The 18945-nt window shown below is 49.1% G+C and overlaps 1 protein-coding gene across 1 annotated transcript; it reads right to left on the bottom strand.

Moving 5' to 3' along the window:
• Positions 1-495: 495 nt before the first annotated feature.
• On the bottom strand, positions 496-17019 carry LOC309397107 (cytoglobin-1-like). Its single transcript, XM_081962830.1, has 7 exons — positions 16974-17019; positions 16042-16097; positions 13972-14218; positions 7055-7162; positions 5515-5635; positions 4852-4932; positions 496-1488 (listed from the first exon to the last, which is right to left on the bottom strand). The coding sequence occupies exons 3-7, from the start codon at positions 14193-14195 to the stop codon at positions 1255-1257; spliced, it is 768 nt and encodes a 255-aa protein (XP_081818956.1). The 5' UTR covers positions 14196-14218; positions 16042-16097; positions 16974-17019; the 3' UTR covers positions 496-1254.
• Between the last annotated feature and the right edge of the window lie 1926 nt (positions 17020-18945).

Below are 18945 nucleotides of genomic sequence, written 5' to 3'. Positions count from 1 at the left end.
AACAGATGTTGAGCCACATTGGTGGGGAGACCCCTAACCTCGGCCCCCAGCAGTGGTCTTGCCAAAAGGGGAATGGTCAGCTCCTTCGGGTGGGCCTGCAAAGAGAGAGGGTCTTCTACTGGGCTCTCGGGAGAGGTTGCGCAATTGCACACCACTTTGAAGCTATCCATCCAATCCCACCCAAGTCTCCCTTTTAGTCATGGCCGCCTGAATTTTCCTTTCCATTTCTGCCACACAGAGACCAGCAAATTACTGGGTGATTTAGAGACCGATTTAGCCATCTTAGCGGTAGGAATGAGTACAAAGTTGACCAGGATGTAACTAGGTTTGTGCCTGTTGGATGAGTTTATCCGACCGAAAGCAAGCTTGATTCAGAAGTCAGACAAAGGGGGAGGCTCCTATTGACCAGTGTCAGAAGAATAATTTGGGGTTCCAACTCGAGCCAGGTTGGCGCAAGAATAAATAAAAATGAAATCTAGACAGCTGTAAGGAAATATTTATTCCCAAAGGCAAAGCGCTTTCCTTTAGGGGCAGCTACAGAGAAATGGGGTAGAGCAAGGTTGTTGTATAGGGGAGCTTGTCCTGGGTGTGGAATTGTGTCTATGCTGCTTCTAGGGTGACATTGGAGGGGCGTGGTGTGTATAAACACATGTCATCTATGATGTTTTATTCTTCTGAACATGCGTTCAGCTGGGAGACCATTTTAATTAACTCTATTTGTGTTTACAGAGCTTCTCCTTTGATATGTGGATTAGATCTGAGTAAACTATTTGGGGATGCAAGGAACATTGGATAAAAAATTTCCCTTCATTTGCTATTTTTACTTCATTCACTTACTTTCAGTTTGACTGTCAATTTTCTAGCAGAAACACTGCATAGTGGATTCTGTTAATGTTTAAGGATGGAAACAGTGCAAAGAATAAAATATATTTTATTCCCACACCAAGTTGGCACCTGATGCCTCCAGTTTTTTGAATGAGGCCCAAGGGCTAGCAGATCATCTAAAGCCAGGCTTCTCAATCTTGGCCATTTGAAGAGGTGTGGAGTTCAATTCCCAGGATTCCCCAGCCAGCAATTCATCAGGGCTGCTGGCTAAGAGAATCCTGGGAGTTGAAGTCCAGACCTCTTAGGTCGGCCAAGATTGTGGAAAGCTGATTTATAGAATGTTGCGTGAGAAAACTGGACGCCCTTTGTACGTGCAAGGTTTGCATAGACCGAGATTACAGCTACGATCCAAGGGACACTTGCAGGATTTTAGGAATATCCAGAAGCACCAGGTGGTTGTGAAAAAAAATGAGCAGGGAGTGGAGGGATGAGTTCTTTCTGAGGAAAAAGGCAACCAACCTGATAAACAGCTCCAGAAATGGAATGCAGTTTCCTCAGCCCCAGCGGGCTAATCCTGAACCAGAACTGAGCAAAAACTATTTTAATCAGCTGCCTCTCCTTTTTCCTTCTTCCGTTTTTTCCCCCTCTCTCTAAGATAAGATTCTAAAGCAGAAGGAAAAACAAAGCTAAGCGTTGCAATGGGGATTTGTATTTAGGTCAGTATTTCTCAATCTTGGCAGCTTGAAGATGTGTGGACTTCAACTCCCAGAATTCCCCAGTCAGCAGAGCAACACTTAGCAGAGCTGGCTGGGGAGTTCTGGGAATTGAAGTCCACGCATCTTCAAGCTGCCAGGGTTGAGAAAGACGCTTTTGGATACTCATTTGTAGTGGACCCAAACGGCAATTGAGAAAAGGATCACAGCCAAAAGATACACTGGCAGACCAACTCAGGTCAAAGAAAACTACGAATTTTTTAAAAAAAGTCCCTGTTGGAAAGATGCTGGGGGGGAACCAAAACAGCCGAAGTGGTTGTCTAAGAAGTGTGGAGTTGTGTTAGAACAGCATACAATGGAATCTGTGTTTGACACTAGCTCAAACGCAGCAAGGAACAAGGATCAGCAAGAGGGAGGGAAAGAGAGGGAGAGGGAGGGAGGGAAAGAGAGAGTGAAAGAGAGAGAGAAAGAGAGAGAGAGAGAAAGAGAGGGGGAGAGAGAGGAAGGGAAAGAGAGAAAAAGAGGGGGAGAGGGAGGGAGGGAAAGAGAGGAAGAGAGGGAGAGGAAGGGAAAGAGGGAGAGAAAGAGAGGGGGAGAGGGAGGAAGGGAAAGAGAGGGGGGAGGGAGGGAAAGAGAAAGAGAGAGGAGAGGAGGGAGGAAGGGAAAGAGAGAGTGTGAGAGAGGGAGAGGAAGGGAAAAAGTGAGGGGGGAGAGGAGGGAGGGAAAGAGAGAGAGAAAGAGGGAAAAAGAGAGAAATGATATTCCAAAAGTGTTTCTTTTTTATTGTTGCTAAACATAATATTTCAAAAGCAGAAAAAAATGAATAGGCATAAGACTGCATTTAACACATTTTTCTTAGAACAATTATCTGGACTCTGCCTTGTTTATCATTATTTTAGGTAGTAAAACCTCATTGTTCAGGTTAAATTGCCATGTTGGCCCTTTGCGACAAATAACTGGGTTTTGGGTTGCAGTTTGGGCGCTTGGTCTCTAAAAGGGTTGCCATGACTGTTATAGGTCATCCAGTCCATCCCCCCTGCCCAGCAGACCCTGCACCATTGCTGAGCGATGGCGGTCCAGTCTCTTCTTGGGAGCTTCCAGGGATGAAGCTCCCACAACTTCACAGGTTCATGGGACGCTGCAGCTGTCATAAACACAAATCAATGGCCAAGTGTCTGAATTTGGATCGTGTGACCCTCAGGATGACACAAGGGTTGTGAGTGTGAAAAACGGCAACAAATCCCTTTTTTCAGTGCTGTTATAACTTTGAATGGTCACTAAGGGAACCGTTGTAAGTCGAGGACTACCTGTAATGCGTTTTGGGGTTGCGATGAGAGAGCTTGTTCTGAAAGGAGAGGCTCCCCCCCCTCTGACCTTGGAGAGAGGCCCCTTTTGAAGGGAGAGAGGATGAAGGAATGACCACGCCACGGTGGCTGCTTTACAGAGAACGTCAAAGGGGGGGGCAGAAAGGAGCCAGGATCAGAGGCGGTGTGGAGAACAAGCCACGCAGGAGGAGGAAACAGAGGCCTTCAAAAGCAACCTAATTACTTGCCTCACGAGCGAATTGGGGTACAAAGCGGTCTGTGTGCACACAGGTAATAAAAGATGCAAAGAAGAGAAGAGAATCAAAGAGCGGTTACCAGCTCCCAAGTGTCAGGCGGAGGCTGCCTGTTGAAAACGAGAAGAGAGAAATAGTGGAAAGAGTTGGAAGGGACCTTGGAGGTCTTCTAGTCCAACCCCTTGCTCGGGCAGAAGATCATCTTTCACTCCAGACAAGCAACTATCCAGTCTCTTCTTAAAAACCTCCAGTGATGGAGCACCCCACAACTTCTGGTGGCAAGGGGTTCCAGTGGTTAATTGTCCTCAATGTCAGGAAATTCCTCCTTAGTTCCAGGTTGCTTCTTTCCTGGATTAGTTCCATCCATTGCTTCTTGTCCTCCCTTCAGGGGCTTTGGAGAACAGATGGACACCCCCCTCTTCTCTGTGGAAGCCCCTTAGATATTGGAAGGCTGCTACCAAGTCACCCCTAGTCCTTCTCTTCGTCAAACTAGACATGCCCAATTCCTACAACCGTTTGTTGTATGTTTTAGCCTCCAGCCCCCTAATCATCTTGGTCGCTCTTCTCTGCACTCTTTCCGGAGTCTTAGCATCCTTTTAATCTCATGGCAGTGATCCTCCCGAGATGACCTGGGAAGTTCCACGCCAGGGTCCAGGAGCAAAACAAGGTAGAGAAGCAGCCCAGGGGCTGACCTGTCCCAGGAACATCTCAGGTGAGGCCTCCAGAGCATCTCAGGTGACATCTGTCGCCTTCAGGAGAGACCCAAATCTTGAGCACGGGACAAACCATGCCCGACCAGACAAGATCTTGGCCTCTCCCAAGGAGGACAGGCCCCATCCCGTCTCCAACGTTTTCCACTCTGAGATTGTATTTCTGGAAGATTGGGAAGGAATGGCGATAACCAGGCAAATTCTACGGATGCCGAGAGATGCTTGATGGGACACACGCGGCAAGATTGGCTTCCATCCAAGCCTTTCCAAGATGTACACAATGTCACGCTTTGCCTTCTTGTGTTGGAGGAGAAGCTCAGGGCTTTGGGGGTGCAGCTGAGGGATTGCTGTAGCCGGACAAGCGGAAGGGTGAAATGTAGTCTCTGCAAGGACCACAAAGCAGTAATGGACCTTCCTTGGCCAGCATCAGGATCTCCTAGCAGGAAGTCCAAAGAGATCCTTAAACAAGCCACGTCCAGGAATGAGACCTTCTTCAGATTTGGTCTGGAGCGCATTCCACGCTGGCTGTCTGTGGGGGAAGAAGGGGTCTGGCCCCCAGTCTCTTTCCTTCGTTATGGAAGCCCCTGCGCATCACAGCTGCCAGGTATCTGAAGAGACCCTTGGGAACAATCGGGGGGGGGGAGATTAAAGAGAAGGCAATTTTAAAAATAACTCTAAATGTAATTCAGGCAGCCCTCGACTTCTGACCACAAATGATTCTTGGTGTTCTCTGAACCTAGTTGCTTCCTTGAAAATGTTGCATAACCCAACTAGGTAACATCATCAGTGCTACAAGGGAGGGAGGTTTGTGTACAGGAGGAGGAGGAGGACTGTGGGGTCCTTAGTGGTCTCTGAGCTTGGTGGTTTGCTGGCAGATGTTTCATAACCCAACTAAGTAACATCATCAGTGAATGTGGAGTTTGTGTCCTGTTTATATACAGTCACTTGCTCTGCCAGTTTGGATGGAATACAGTGGAATAAGGATACTTTCCGCTTGATTGTTTGTCTGGTGTTAATCCCTGCTTACCTTCCAAATTCTCCTTACCTCCCAGGCCTTCTCCACTTCCAGAGTCCAATCTTCTTTGAGAATTGGCCGAACAGCCTGGATGAATTGAATTCCAATGTACTGAGAAAAAAAGAAAAGAAAAATATAAAAGGGCAAAGAAACGACGGTAATTTTGGGAAAGAAAGACAGAGAAGTGGATTACCTGCTGTGAATTACTAGCAACTTTTATAGCCATTGGATTGCTTTAAAATATATGTGTTACAGGCCACAGACATTTTAAGAGATACAGTCGTGGTTCTACAATAACATCTGAGAAAAGAGAATAAAATTTTATGGCGCAATTCCCTCGCCTCACACCAAGAATTTTACAAGGGTTTAGGTTTGGTCATTTTTCATTTGTCTCCTTCCCTGGTTTTTGTGCTGCAATCTCTTCCTTTCTTAGCAAGAGCAATCAGGCAAAAAGAAAAAGTCTAAAGAAACCCCCCAAAAGCAATCCATCTGCATGGCTTTGATGGAGGACAGGGGGAGACTCCTCACCTGCAATGCCTCTGCCTTAATAGGATTAACAGAAGGAAATGTGAATGGCAAAAATTAAAGTAATTTCTCTTTATTTAAACAATTGCAGGAAATTGAATTATTAAATTGTCCTGCAGCAAGGTCGCTGTGGCAAGTTTCCCCATTCCCTGTTTCCCTTCCTCTCACCTCGTAGTAGTTGGGGGGAGCTTTATAATGGAAATGGTTCTTTCCCAGCTCAAAAGCCAGGAGCTCCAGTTTGTCTTCTTGGTCCAGCCGGGCCACGCTCTTCTCAATGAAGGACATCACTCTGGGGAGGGCGAGAGGAGAAGAGAGGAGACCTCTGTTTTTTGAATGTTTTTGTCCTCTGTGGGAGGCAAGGCCCCCATTCCTAGGAAATCTACGATGACCCACAGCAAAGTTCTGGGCAGGATGGAAGTTCGGATTCAGCCTTGCGTAAGAAGGGAGGAGAGAGGGATTCTCCAAATTATGGGAAACGTCTAGGAAAGCAAAAGAAAGGAATTCCATCCATGGCTCCGTAGAGGGTCTGTGGGGAGGGAAATGGCTGGAGGAAAGGAACTTGGAGGTCCCAAAGCACTGAGGTAATCCTTGCAGAGTTTAGACTTGTGTTTCTCAATCTTGGCTGCTTGTAGAGGGGGGGACTTCAACTCCCAGAATTCCCCAGCCAGCAGAGCAACACTTAACAGAATTGGCTGAGGAATTCTGGGAGTCGAAGTCCCCCCCTCTACAAGCAGCCAAGGTTGAGGAAGACTGGCCTAAATATGCTAATTCCTTACTTGGCTTTCAAGGATTATTTTAATCCCCCAAGAAGCCATAAAGTTCAAGAGATAAAACCAGATGATAATGGATGCCACATGCACCCTTCCTCTCCCCCCCAAAAAAAACCCCTGGGAAGATCCGTGTTGCAGCAGCCAAATGTCAAGCCCATGGGGAAGATAAAAGGCAGAAAAAAGAAAGAAAAGGGGGAAAAAGGAGACTCCCCTCCCCAACCCTCTGCCAAAGACCACCATAACATCCCAACTGCATGCCGGCTGGGGAATTCTGGGAGTTGAAATCCACCCATCATAAAAGTTTATTAACATGTTAGCTAGGGAATTTTGGGAGTTGAATTCCTCCCATTGTAAATGCTTATGAAGATGTTGGCTGGGGAGTTCTGGGAGTTGAAGTCCACAGGTCCATAAGTCCCTGCCTTATGTCGTTCTGGACAAATGGCTCTCCAGCCTCTTCTTGAAGACCTCCAGTGAGGGAGTACCCATAATTTCTGGAGGCAACTTCTGTTCCACTGTTTAACTGTCCTTCTTGTCAGGAATTTTTTCCTTCTTCCTAGGTCATGGAAGGATGCACATGCCCTTGTGTTGCCCACGGCCACAACGAAGGATCCAAGCATCCCCTGAGAACCATCTCTAAATGGTGGGGACGATGGACTCTCAGTCCAGGTGGTCCTGCCATTTGGATGGAGGAGGCCCTGAAGCAGGGGTGAAATCCAGCAGGTTCTGACAGGTTCTGGAGAACCGGTAGAGGAAATTTTGAGAGTTTGGAGAACCGGCAAATGCCACCTCTGGTTGGGCCCAGAGTGGGGTGGAGATGGAGATATTGCAGTATCCTTCCCCTGCCAAGCCCACCAGGCCACGCCCACAGAACCGGTAGTAAAAGAAAATGCATTTCACCATTGCCCCAAAGCCTGGCCCAAAGAGGACCCCAGACCCACCTGAGGCCATGAGCTTGCAGTTCCTTACTCATCTTCAGCTGCTGCAGATCGTCCATGTCATGGAAGAGGAAAAAGACGTCTTTACACTCCGGGTGGGTTTCAAAGAGTCTGGGGAAGAAAGAGGAGACGGTCCAGAGAGCCAGTTCCTTGGGAGGGTCTTTGGGGAAATGGGGGTTTCTTCCTCCAACCTGTGAGGTCCCCAAAAGACAGCAGGAGGAGGAGGAGGAGGAGCCGCCTAGAGAAGCGATAAGAGACCGCTGAGCCCACAGTAGCAAAAGGGGCCTGGCAAACATCACGGGACCCTCCCCAGTTTCTGGGACTAAAGGCGATGGGGGCAAGAGATGTTCAGGAAGTCCTCGACGTATCACCACAATTGACCCCAAAATTTCAGCTGCTAGACGAGACAATTGTTAAGGACGTTTTGCCCCATTTTACGACCTTTCTTGCCAAGTTAAGTGAATCTCTGCAGTGGTTAAAGTTAGTCACATGGTCGTGAAGTGAACCTCCCATTGACTTTGCTTGTCAGAAGGTCGCAAAAGGGGGATCCTGGCGTACCGTCATAAATATGAGTTAGTTGCATCTGAATTTTTATTACGTGGCCAGGGGGATGCTGCAAAGGTCATAATTGCGAGAAACGGCCATAAGCCACTAGTATTTCCATACTATAAATAGTATATAAATATAAATAGGTATATAAACTAGTATTCCTATAGTATAAATAGTATATAAATATATAAAAATAAATATATAAACTTGTATTTATATACTAAAAATACTATCTTTATTGCAAGGTTACCTTAAGCAAACTTTGCAGGGAGGGCTTTGCTGCTTGGTGTTCTCTGGCCTTGGTAGTTTTCATTTCCCAAACTAGGTTAAGTCACCATTGCTAAATATTCTCCTTTATTAGCAACTTGAAAGCCTTAAAATTCATTTCTCTCCCCCACCCCACCCCCACCCTCGACCTGATCTTTACCATCCCAGAAAGTGGGGAGGGTCCCTTCTGAGATGTTTGCCAGGATGTTTGTAAGCACAAGGATTACAATTAAGGAATGTTTATTCTGGCCTTTGTCATTGTGATCCCAGGATGTTTAAAACTCTCTTCAAACAAAAGCCATGCCAACACAATCTGAAAATCACATGTTAAAACAGCAGCGCAAAGGCAGCCAAGCTGGAAAGGCTCCCTGGGGATTGAAGTGCCCGTGAAATCCCTAAGAACATTTGAGATTGCTTGGCCCTGAACCTGATGATCCGTTCATTGGTTGTTTTTGATGCCAGGCGGGCCCCAAGATTTCAAATCTCACTTCCCATCTCCCGTCCCTTTCCCTCACCCATCCTGGTAAGGGTTAAGTTGGGAAGGGGAGGGGAGGGGAGGGAAGAGAAGAGCAATGGAACAGAACAGAATATGAATAAATGAAAAATAATGGGATTGAATAGAATATAAGGCAGAATAGAGGAGAGGAGAAGAGAAGAGAAGAGCAATGGAACGGAGCACAACAGAATATGAATAAATGAATGGAATAGGGTGGAATAAAATAGAATGCAGAACAGAGTAGAGTAGAGTAGATAATTATTTACTGGCCAAGCGTGATTGGACACACAAGGAATTTGTTTCCAGTGCAGAAGCTCTCATTGTACATGTAAGCAACAAGTGATAAATAATGATCATAATCATAAAATACAATCGCCATAAATCATAAGGTATAACACTCCCTGACAGTCGTAAGATACTCAATGAAAGCAATCAACATAAATCATAAGATACGGTAGAAATAACAAGATGATAGTCATAAGATGCTAAAGGGAAATAGGTAACAGAGCCCTACGAATGATTTGATATCCCAGAGCATAAGATGGGTGTTGTGATAATTAGTTGTTGAGCAGAGGGACAGCGTGGGGTGGGGTGGGGGAAATAACTGTGTCCAGATGTTTTGGCATGCAGAATTTGAAACAGTTGAGGTCCAGGATGTGAGGGCTCTGTGGGTATTTCTCAGCCCTCCTTCTGAGCTGTGCAAGAGACAGGGCTTCCATGGAAGGCCGGCTGGTGGCATCTCTTTTTTCTGCCATCCTGACTATCCGATGGAGTCCTGTACCCATCCTGTTTGGTTGCTGGGCCAAAGCAGGCAGTCGCAGAGGTGCAGATGACAGACTCCAGAATATATTTGTAGAACTGAATCAGCAGCTCTTTGGGCCGTCTGAGCTTTCCGAGTTGGCTCAGGAAGAACATTCTTTTTTGTGCTTTTTTTTTTTTGATGGTGGGCCTTTTAATACAATTCCCGTGGAAAAGGTTAAATTGGGAACTTTTCTGCAGAATTGCAATGCGTCGAGAAAGCTGTCTCTATTGTTCTTACCCCAACGAAAACAAACAAAGGCACCGCAATGTTGTTGTGACACACGATTCCGAAGTGCAAAAGGGTGTGTGAAGCGTTGACTCTTCCCCAGAACTCTTTCTGCAACCGCTTGGCCTTGACTAAATAACAAACAGGCCATCGCATTCAATCAAATTCTTTGAATGTTGTGATTTCATTAAAAGAGGCTTAAGACGAATCCCATTGGGTCTACTCCACAATGTCGGGAGACGTGATCAGCCTTGGGATGTAGTGGTGGATGTAGCCCCTTAAAAAGATGCCATTAATTTTGGAGGGCCACTTTGGTGGATTTGTGGCTCTCTTCGTGGGAGGAAACTGCATTGAAGATGGAGAAGGGGGAGAGAGAGAGAAGCCGGCGCTGAAAAGGGATGGGTTTTTCATCACGGGAAAATTTAGAGCCGCTGGCATTTGGGTAGCATATAAATGGGGCCAATTATTCTGATGCCCGAAGGAGCCATGATGAAGTGAGAGTTTCAAATGAGGTCGTTCTCGCTTTACGACTCAGCCCTCTGTCTCGGTGGGACTGAATTAAGAATCTGGGGGCAACGTCGAGACCCCTCCAAGGCCAATTTGGAAGCAAGGACTGGATCCAGAACTGAAATCATTTGTCAAATGTTCTCTCTGAATAACACAAAATACAGGCAGTCCTTGACTTACGACCACAATTGAACCTTAAATTTCCATTACTAAGTGAGATAGTTGTTACAAGAGTTTTGCCCCATTTTACCACCTTTCTTTACCACCGTTGTTCAGTGAATTGCTGCAGTTAAAGTTTGTAACACGGTTGTTAAGTGAAAGGGGATTGCGTGACCCTGGGGGGGAGGGGACTCTGCAACCGTCATAAATGTGAATCAGTTGCCAAACGTCTGAATTTCGATAACATCACTGTGGGGATGCTGCAACAGTTATACGTGTGAGAAAATGGTCATAAGTCACCTTTTCCATTGCCGTTGTAACTTTGCCTGGTCACTAAACAAGTGGTTATAAGTCAAGGCCTCTCTGTACCCTTGGTGCCAGTACCCTTCTGGGCCCTTTGCAGGCAAATGGCTGTAAGCAGGGGGAAGGGTTTTGGCCACCCAACCTTCGAGAGACTCTGTTGTTAACAACAAACTTAACAATTTTTTTTAAAAAAACGTTCTTTTTTATGATCCTGAAAAACTCACTTTTTATGGCTGTGGTCCCTATCAAAAATTCTGTGGCTGGTTGGCTGAAAGACAATTGGCATAGTTCTACCCGGGCATCTTTTGTAACAAGGACAACCCTTTTTCTGAAATGGTAGAGGGTCTCCTGCTCAAGCAGAGGGTTGGACTAGAAGACCTCCAACTCTGTTATTCTGTTATTCCTTCCTTCCTTCCTTCCTTCCTTCCTTTCCTCCCTCCACCTTGGTGCTCTCTGAGCTTGGTGGTTTTCTTGCAGATGTTTCATGACCCATCTAGGTAACATCATCAGTGATCTCCCTCCCTCCCTTCCTTTGAAGGCTTTTAAGAAGAGACAGCCACTTGTCTGAAATGGCAGAGGGTCTCGTGTTTGAGCACCGGGTTGGAAGACCTCCAAGGTCCCTTCCAACTCTGTTATTCTACGTTCTATGCTTTGATGTTTTCTCTTCTGCCAGCAGGAACAAACTGGATTTCCAGGGACGCAAAACAAAAAAGATCCAGAGGACTTGCCAAGTCAGGCTCCTTCAGCAATTCTCCTTTGGAACCATCCCTTAGAAAGAACGCCATTCAGGAAGCATAAAGGCACCTGGCTTGTAGTTTAGGGCGTTCATCTATTTTGCTCTGATTTTAATTAGCCAGGAGCTTTTGAATGGCGCAGCCACGTGAAAAGCTGATGCCAGCCCCCTCGGCTTCTAAACAAAACCCATCAGCTCAGGTGGGCACCTTAGCCTGCAAAAGAAGGGAAGGCACCTGGGGTGGGAGGTAGGCAGGAGGCTTTCACAGAAGCCCGAGAAAAGAGAGGCTGGGGCTGCTCTCCTCCCTGCCGCTGCCTCCCTTATGGTGCCAGGGGGCAGGAGAGGCGTTAAGCCAGCTAGACCCCATGGGGCGAAGCCAAAACGGGGCACAAGAGAGCTTTGCAAGGGAGGGAGAACGATTATTATTGAAATATATTTGTCAGTGGGGGGGGACACACACAATCTGTGTGCATTTTTATTTTTTAATGGACATGTTTTTCTTGCCTTGTTTAGTTTAATTGTGCTCTTGTTTCCTTTTTTCTTTTTCTCCTTTTGGAGTTTGTATTTTAATTTTGGAAAGAATAAAACGAAGAAGAAGAAAAACAATCGTAAGAGAGAGCCAGCAAGGGAGGAGGTGGCTGTAGAAGGAGGGCCTCAGCTTCCTCGCCTTCCTTCTTTCTCTTTCAGCCTTTGTCCTTGGCAAACAGCGGTTCCCTTCCCAAAAGATTGTAGAGCTGCTGGCTGAACATCTGGAAACTGGGCCACAGCAGAGTCTCCGGGCAAATTCTCATCCAGGGTTGATCCACGCTGAGCCAGGAACAAGTTTGCAGAGACTCTTCGCTCACTCGCCAGTCAGCGTGAGATTAGCCCTGCTGGGAGACGCTGTGCAAAGGTTTCCTGGGTCCATGGGCGGTACGACTGGCCCGAACAGGAGGGGGACGGTGGGGCCCTTGGTGCTCTCTGAACTTGGTGGTTTTCTTGCAGACCTTTCATGACCCAAGTAGATAACATCATCAGTGCTAGGAGGGAATGGGGCTGTGGAATGAAGGAGAAGGGAAAGAGGGGAAAGAGGAGGAGGAGGAAGAGGATGATGGGGTACTTGGTGCTCTCTGAGCTCAATGGTTTTCTTGCAGACATTTCATGACCCAGATAGAAGCTTCTATCCCTTTTAGCACTGATGATGTTACCTAGTTGGGTCGTGCAAAGTCTGCAAGAAAAAAACAAAGTGCAGAGACCACCAAAGACCTCACAGTTGTCCTCTGACCCTGACACCTCCTCCTCCTTCTCCTTCTTCCTCCTCCTCCTCCTCCTCTCTTCTATTACCGATGATGTTACCTGGGTCATGAAGCGCCTGCAAGAAACCCACCAAGCACGGAGAGCACCGAGGACCCCCCAGTTCAACCCCGAGCTACAAAGATCCTCTTCTGTTGAACCCCCAAACCCAGCCCTTGGCCAATCCAGGCCCCCCTAAGCTGTAGCCCACCTGTTCTCCACCCCTGCCTCCATCCCAAACCTGCTCCAGGCAGGGGATGCTCTCCGAGCTGCCTCCCTCCTGCCCGTTTCTGGGCCTTGGCTTCAGCCAGCGTCCTTCTGCCGGCTGATGCTTGTATCCCTGTCTGGCGCTTCTGCCCCCATTTCTCTCCCTCCCTCCTCCAGGTCACCTTGAGTTTGCGGGACACAAAACAGACCCTGCAAAAGCCAGTGTGGATGAAAGGTTGTGTGTTTTGTGGAGAGATTCCTGCGGGGGAGGCGGGGGAGAAAGAGCATAGGTCTTCTGCCTATGTGTGGATTCTGATAATGTTTTAAGTGCAGGCGGGAACAGTGCAAAGAATGACAGATCTCTGGATGTAAAACTTCTCGCAAGGGAGAACCAAGGTGGAAGCTCCTGCATCAAAGGGGGGGAGGGGGTTCTTTAAAGGGGCATCCTGGTTGACCCTAGGCCTCTCCCTGAGACGGAAGCCAGGGGCCAATCCTCTGCTTGCCCTGGCGCGGAGAATGCCCTTGGTTGGGAAGCCCACGAGGCTGCCGATCCCAAGGGACGCATCTTTGGGACAAATCATCTTGCAGAGTGGAGTCCCCCCCCCCCGGAGAAACACTATTTATTTCATTAAATTAGATTTAGAGATTCCCTCCCTGGACGGCCAACCTCCGTGGGTGGCTTAGAATTTGGAAAGGAAGAGAAGCCGGATGGGTTAGACGGAGGGAGGGAGGGATGAAAGGAGGGAGGAAGAGATGGATGAAGGGAGGGAGGGATGAAGGGAGGAAGGGAGGGAGGGATGAAGAGAGGGAGGGACAAGCGCTTGCCCCCCCCCCCCGAGGCCTGGGAGAACAGCCAGGTCTTCTGGGGACACCTTCAGTGGGGTGGGGGAAGCCCCCCAGATCTTTGGGGAAGATGCAGAGGCAGCAACAGAGAAGAGTTTTACAATTCCTCACCTTGCAACCATTTATTTAGTGACTACTCAACGTTTACAACAGCACTGAAAAACAGGGACTGATGACTGCTTTTCACACTTCCGACCGTCGTCCCAAAATTGCTTTTTCCAAAGGGGAGCGGACTTTGTTTTCCCTTGAAGACGTTTCGCTTCTCACCCACGGAGCTTCTTCCGTTAGTAAATCTTCCCACTCATTAAGTCAGAACGGAAGAAGCTCCTTGGGTGAGAAGCGAAACGTCTTCGTGGGAAAACAAAGTCCTTTTGGGAAAAGCCCCTTTGGGGCAACCCTGGATGACGGACAATCTCCACCAACATTTATGACCTGGGCAAGACCCCGACAGCCACGTCAGCCAAGACCCTTCCCCAAGCAGCTCCTCCGTTGCACCTTGGTGGCTTATGTTGGGCTGCCTGGGATGCTCCGTTGCAGAGAGAGAAACCGTGGCTTACCCAATGAAGAGAATGATGCCCACTCTGGCTATGTTCTTATGGAGAACGCTCCAGGACTGCCGGATCCACTCCTTCTGGGCCTGGGAGGGGGGAAACGCTTCCTCCTCCTCCTCCCCATGGCTGCCCTCCGCCCCTTCCACATCCAGAGCCAGCGCTGAGCCCCTCCTGTCTTCACAGACGGCTGGATCTGCTGCGTCCCCCGGGCTGGATAAGGTGCATCCCATCTGCAGCACAGGATTTTCCCAGCCTTCAACAACAAAGACAGGGATGGAATAAACCAGGATCAGACAAGGGGATCTTCAGATCTCGGCTTGGGAGGGGTGGGGGTGGGGAGAGATACAGCTACTGTTTGACTGCATGCGCTGGTGTTTGTCAACCTTGGTCCCTTTAAGATGCGTGGACTTCAACTCCCAGAATCCCCCAGCCAGCTCTCAGGAATTCTGGGAGATGAAGTCCACAAGTCTTTTAGGGGTCAAGTGAGAAACATCGGCCTAGAGCAGTGATGGCTAACCTTTTTGTCCTTGTGTGAAAGTGTCCATCATGCCCACACCCATCATGTGTGCGACTCCCCCACGTGCTCCCCCACCTCCCCGTGCATGTGTGCATGACACCCCCGCCCCCCCAGCAGGCCTCCCTGAAGGCTCCTGGGACCAAAAACGGGCCACGGGGAGGGCGCCATTTGGGACCTAGCAGGCCTCCCTGAAGCATGCACGCATGTCTTGTATGCGCCCTGTGCATGCCCGGCAGAGACCTGAAAATCAGCTGGCTGGTGGTAGGGTCACATGCATGCACGGTGGCTCAGGGCGACGGCTGGTGTGGCAGCAAAGAGGGTTCGGCATGCCACCTGTGGCCCTCACTTCAAAATGCAAACTCAACCACCATGCGCTTCACTCAATCAACCCGAGTTCGTTCTTTCCCAAAAGAGCCAAGGTCAACGTGTCCAAGTCGAGCTGGCCATCCTTCCACCCTTGAGGAAAACCTACTTATTCCCCCCCCCCCCCGTGATTCAATCTCAGTAGCATCTTGTTTCTCCTTTTCCTATTTTTTTACTGTGGGTCTGTTTTATCTCAAGCAGGTTGGGGGTCAAAATCCAGCCGCCAGCAGCCCAGCCAAGGAACATCTGAAACCGGCAAAGCAGCCTCAAAATAACACGGCAGGAATGGAGGGTTTGGGGGATCATGGAAAAGGTGGAAAGGGAAGAGGAGGAGGAAGAGGAAGACAACCGTAGGGTCCTTGATGCTCTCTGAGCTGGGTGGTTTTTTCATGACCCAGGTAGGTAACATCATCAATGCAAAAGGGAAAGGGGTTTGCCAAGAGGAGGAGGAGGAAGACTGGGGGGGGGGGGGGGGCTCTCTGAGCTGGGTGGTTTTCTTGCAGACATTTCATGACCCAGCTAGATAACATCATCTGCGCTACAAGAGGGTGTGGTTTTCTGTCCGTTTATATCAGGGGTCCCAAAACTTGGCAACTTTAAGACTTGTGGACTTCAACTCCCAGAATTCTCCAGCCAGCTAGGGCTGACATGATAGCATCTTCCAATACCTGGGGGGCTGCCCCAGTCTACTCTCCAAAGCCCCTGAAGGCAGGACAAGAAGCAACGGATGGAAACCAATCAAGGAGAGAAGCAACTGAGGACGAAGGAGAGATTTCCTGACTGTTAGAACAATTAACCGGGGGAACTGCTTGCCTCCAGAAGTTGGGGGAGCTCCATCCCTGGAGGCTTTCACGGAGAGACCGGACAGCCACTTGTCTGGAATGTTATGGAGTACGAGTGTCCAACCTTGGGAAGTTTTAAGACTTGTGGTCCTCAACTCCCAGAATCCCCTAGCCATCAATTCTGGGAGTTGATGTCCAGAAGTCTTAAAGTCCCAAGGTTGGACATTCCTGGTCTAGGGTCTCCTGCTTGAGCAGGGGGCTGGACTAGAAGACCTCCAAGGTCCCTTCCATCTTTGCATTCTCCTCTCCCCTCCTTTCGTTTGCGAGGGGTCCCAAAAGAGGCTTATAGCCACCCCCTCCACTGGGGAAGCCCCTCTGCCCCAAAGAAGGAAGATTTGACAAGCGCCTACTTACCAATGGAAGCGGGTCCTTGGGAGGTCCAGGCAGGAGAGCCGAGTGCGAGGAGATGCCTTTTGCAGAGAGAGAAGAGCAAAGCTTTCGCACCCGGCTTGTGTGAGTCCCTCCCCCTTCACACTCTTGGCTCTTCTGCGATTCCCAGCCAGGTGCACCCCAGGCAGCCTGGAGCACAGGCAGGCATCCTCCGGATCCTAAAGTCTGCCTGGTTTAGGTCTTTCTCCCCCTCCCACAAACTCACCTCCCCTGCCTCAAATCTGGGGCATCACCCAGCTCAGATGGGCCGAGGGGCAAGACAGCTGCCTCTCCTGCTAACTTTCCAGCTTCGGGGAGGTCGAGGCCTGCTTCCCCAAAGCTCTGGGGGAGTGGGAGGGGGGAGTGAAAGGGGGCTTGTGCAGAAGTTGCACCAGGAGAATTCTAGTTTTTCCAGCTCACTGGGAAGATTGGTGTGCTGGTTTGGTCCTGTAATTAAAGGGCTGGGCTAGGAGCTGGAAGACGTAGAGCTCTGGGTGACTTTGGGCTCTTTCTTTCTTTTCTTTCTTTCTTTCCTTTCTCTCTCTCTCTCTCTCTCTTTTTCTGAAGGAATGTAGGGAGGAAAAAGTGAAAGAAAAAGAAAAGGGAAAAGGGAGGAAGGAAGGCAGAGGAAGGGAAGGAGGAAGAAAGGAAGGGAGATGGAAGGGGAAAAAAGTAAAAGAAAAAGAGAGAGGGGAGGCAGAGGAAAGAAGAAAAGCAGAGGAAGGGGGGGAAGGAGAAAGAAAAAGAAAGAAAGAAAGAAAGAAAGAAAGAAAGAAAGAAAGAAAGAAAGAAAGAAAGAAAGAGCCTTACTCTTCTCTCAATTGGCTCTAATCACTTTAATGCAACCAAGTGACTCTTGAAAGCCGCGGCCACCCTCCTACTGCCTAGTGTCCTGAAGCACGTAGCCTCCTTCGCACCCAGTTCCAGGGCTCCCGGCGTTCCCAGGCTGCCTGTTGGCTGCTCCTGGCCTCCTGCTCTTTGGCCTTTGGGGAAGAAGCCACCGGAAGCCCTCCAGCCCGGGTGGGGAAAACCTCTGGGCTGCTCCTGCCGCCTTCCTCCCCTCCGTGGCCTTAGACAGGCTGAAGGGCTGCACTGCCTGGGAAGAACCCTCTGATCTCGGGGGTGGGAGGGGGGGGAGCTCAGGCCCATCGTGGCTCACCCATGACCCATCCCCACAGGGAAGACAACTCAGCAGGGAAAGCAGATCGGCAGAGCCCATTACAAAAAAGCTGCGCTCCTAGGTAGCTGGTGGGGGGGGGGGAGCGTTCAAGGCGAGCCAAGCAGTTTGACCCCCCCTTCCTCTTGGCTGGGAGATTTTAGGACTGGGGTCTACAACTACAGGGAGGGAAGGGGCTTAACGGCTCAGTTGCATCCCATCTCCCAAAACTCCCCAAAGTATTGGCAGCAATGCAAAGATCTCGTGGAATAGACAACATCGTTCCAGTAGAAGAGAATCTGTGTCGCTCCGGGATGGACTGGGGTTCTTTGAGCGGAGTTGTTTTTCTTGCAGACGTCTCATTACCAAACCTGGCAACGTCATCCGTGCTAGAAGGGTTTGCAGCGAGGAAGAAGAGAATTGTGGGGTCTTGGAACTTGGTTGTCTGTTTACAGACATTTCATGACCCAACGAGGGAACCTCATCAGTGCTAGGAAGGAGTGGGGGTTAGGGTTAGGGTTTTGGACAGGAGGAGAAGGGGAAGAGGAGAGAGCAGTGGGGCCATTAGTGCTTGCAGACGTTTCATGACTCAACTAGGGAACATTATCAATGCTAGAAGGGAGAGGAGGAGGAGGAGGAGGAGGAGGAGAGCTGTGGGGTCCTTGGGGCTCTCTGAGCTTGGCTGTTTTCTTGCAGACGTTTCATGACCCAACTAGGGAACATCATCAGTGCTTTACACTGTATATAAACCTGATGCAAAAAACCTGGGTACCCCTATTTTCGGACCCCCGTGGGCTCCCTTGGATGGAAAAGGGCCACCCTTGGCAGTCGGGGAGGGCTGAGGCCAGGCAACTGGAGCCAGATGGCATGGGCAGGGCTGCAGGCGGGCAGACTGGGGAAGGGGAGACGTGGCTCTTTATAACTCTGCACTCCCTGCTACAGATCAGGGGGAGAGCAGACCCAATTCTGGGAGTCAAAGTCCATGAACCTTGGCTGGGGAATTCTGGAGTTAAAATGGCCAATGTGGAGAAACGCTCTTGCTCTGCAGACTGTTTGCTGCAGATAAATGAAATTATATCTTTCCTCCAAAAGACAATTTCCCTGTTTGAGCTCCCCTAAGTCCTTGGAGGGGATTCCCACGGGTGCCTGTCTGCAGATGACATCCACCCGCCTCTTGCTAATCGGCTTCTTCCTTCTTTCCCAGAAGAGAAAATTCTGCTGATTGTTACGATGACTAAACCCCGTCTCTCTCGGCCCAAAGAGTCACTTTCCACGCATTTTCTGCACATTTTGTTTCCTTTGAGAAAACTGAAGCCGAGGCTTCCAAATATTGGATGAAGGCAACGAAAACCTTCTTCCTTGTCCTTCTGCACAGCTGTTAGAATCCTTCTGGGGCTCCAAAGAGGCTTTGCAAACCAACAACCCCAAGAAAATTACCTTGGTATGGGATTTGGTTTTTCCATAAATATGCGCCCATATTGGCCCTTTTATTCCTAGTGGGGTGTATGGTTCCAATTTTGGATCTGGAAAAAACCCTGGCATCTTGCAGACGTTTCATGACCCAATTAGGTAACATCATCCATGCTAGGAGGGAGAGTGGTTTGCAAAGAGGAGGAGGAAGACTGTGAGATCCTTGATGACCTTGGAACTTGGTTTTCTTGCAGACATTTCATTACCAAAGAAGGGAACGTCATCAGTGCAAACCCATTCCCTTCTCACTGATGCTATTACCT

This window comes from Natrix helvetica (genome assembly GCF_964273705.1).
Source record: "Natrix helvetica genome assembly, chromosome: 9".
Classification (NCBI taxonomy): domain Eukaryota; kingdom Metazoa; phylum Chordata; class Lepidosauria; order Squamata; family Natricidae; genus Natrix; species Natrix helvetica.
Note: the sequence above shows the minus strand (reverse complement) of the source record. Positions and strands in the feature narration are given on the sequence as shown.

Coding starts and splice junctions, on each gene's coding strand:
- LOC309397107 (XM_081962830.1), bottom strand. CDS start 14,195: ATGGGATGCACCTTATCCAGCCCGGGGGACGCAGCAGATCCAGCCGTC. Junction 7,163..13,971: donor GGCATCATTCTCTTCATTGG/GTAAGCCACGGT, acceptor TTTCTTCCCCAG/ACTCTTTGAAACCCACCCGG. Junction 4,933..5,514: donor CTCCCCCCAACTACTACGAG/GTGAGAGGAAGG, acceptor TTTTTTTCTCAG/TACATTGGAATTCAATTCAT.